The sequence below is a fragment of the Aplysia californica genome, unplaced genomic scaffold, assembly GCF_000002075.1.
Source record: "Aplysia californica isolate F4 #8 unplaced genomic scaffold, AplCal3.0 scaffold00076, whole genome shotgun sequence".
In the NCBI taxonomy this organism is placed as follows: domain Eukaryota; kingdom Metazoa; phylum Mollusca; class Gastropoda; order Aplysiida; family Aplysiidae; genus Aplysia; species Aplysia californica.
Genome location: NW_004797346.1, coordinates 1,182,085 through 1,183,637, shown reverse-complemented (window position 1 = coordinate 1,183,637; position 1,553 = coordinate 1,182,085). Strand labels below are relative to the sequence as shown.

The following is a 1,553-nucleotide window of genomic DNA, read 5'->3' as shown; positions in this document are numbered from 1 at the left end:
AGACAGACAGACAGACACACAGACAGACAGACAGACAGACAGACACACAGACAGACAGACAGACAGACAGACAGACATACACAACCGGAAAGAAAATCGAAGTTGGATCTACCAACCTACTTATACATTCACACACAGATAATATTATATGAGAATGTGTCTACACGTGTAGCTTACTTTATAGATCTAGATATTATATTATACACGTGAGGTTATGGGCTGGTCTTTCCACGAGTGTCTGTGTTCTGGGCAAAGATTAAGTTGTGTTTACGGAACACCCCAGTAGGCAGCAATTGACAGCGAGCTTATTCATTTTTGTTTCTCACGAGCTTCGTGCCATGGGAGGGGGGAAACCAATGCGTGAAATATGAGAACTAGCTTCATAAACAGATCATGGGCAATTAATTTTAAATACTTTGCAGGTGAGGTCTGAATCTGGATACAATGCTCTTTAAACATTACGATGTAGAGGCGCACACGCTTGAAAAACGTACAAAGAAACACGTACCCACACTTCCAATAGCTACACCCGTTTCTATTCTATATCTATGTTTTCTCGAACGACGCTACGAACATTAAGGAACCCTTAAACAGAAATTCCACCAACGCGTCTCTACAATTTTGTGTGTTCTCTTTTCAGTATAATGCCTAGAAATATTTTCACGTTATTTGTCAAACGTAACAATGAGAGCTTTTTTTTTTCTTTTCAAAGTGAAAGAGAGTGCACTGAGACTATTATAAAAATCCTGTTTCTTTACAGAGTCAATGAATTCAAGTGTTGTGATAATGTGCGTTCTCATTTTGCTCGCATTTTAAGAGTGATAGCAATAGGGATTGTATATATACATTTTTTTTTTTTACCACTGTGTGTTGACCATTTTGAAATGATGTGGTTTTATAGAGGAACGGGCAACAAACGTCTCGTCGTTTTCTGCTCTTTTACTCTTAAAAAAGGCGCTCTCGATAACTCTTTTTCCGTGTCTCCTCTGCTCTTCCTTTCATTCTCTCTGTCGTTCGTTCTTTCTATCCACATCTCTTTCTCTCTCTTTGTCAAACCCCCCCTCTCTCTCTCTCTCTCTCTCTCTCTCTCTCTCTCTCTCTCTCAATCTACCTTTCTTCTGAACCCCATCATGATAAATTCATAGACCAACTGCAAGTCATGTGAAAACCGTAAAATACCGTGGAAAACCAACAGGTCTTGAACACCTGCCACCCAGAAGTTCATCTACATAACACTTACCATGAAGAAAATCATGGAAATCTCTTGCTTCTTCTCAACAGTTTTCTCTTCAGCCTGGAAAATTGCAGAAAACAGATTATTGTCAAGAAAAAGTCAGGTTGAGCTTAAGCTCTCTTACGACAATCAAAATTAAATACATTTCCCTATTGATAGCAATAACGCCCATGTTGAGATGAACGTCCGTTTGTTGTTTGGAAAAATAAATAAATAATAATAATAATAGATAGCATTTTTATAGCGCATATCCCCGCTCAACAGCAGGCTCTATGCGCTTTACACTATATTATTACCCCAGCAGACCATAGAACACTCC

The 1,553-nt window shown here is 38.8% G+C and overlaps 1 protein-coding gene across 1 annotated transcript in view; it reads right to left on the bottom strand.

Moving 5' to 3' along the window:
• The window catches only part of LOC101845992 (protocadherin Fat 4), a gene marked incomplete at its 5' end in the record, with an annotated part of 7,943 nt that overhangs the window by 4,553 nt on the left and 1,837 nt on the right, over nt 1-1,553 (bottom strand). The window contains 1 exon segment of the mRNA XM_013080163.2: nt 1,241-1,294. Coding sequence (XP_012935617.2) covers nt 1,241-1,294 — 54 coding nt within the window.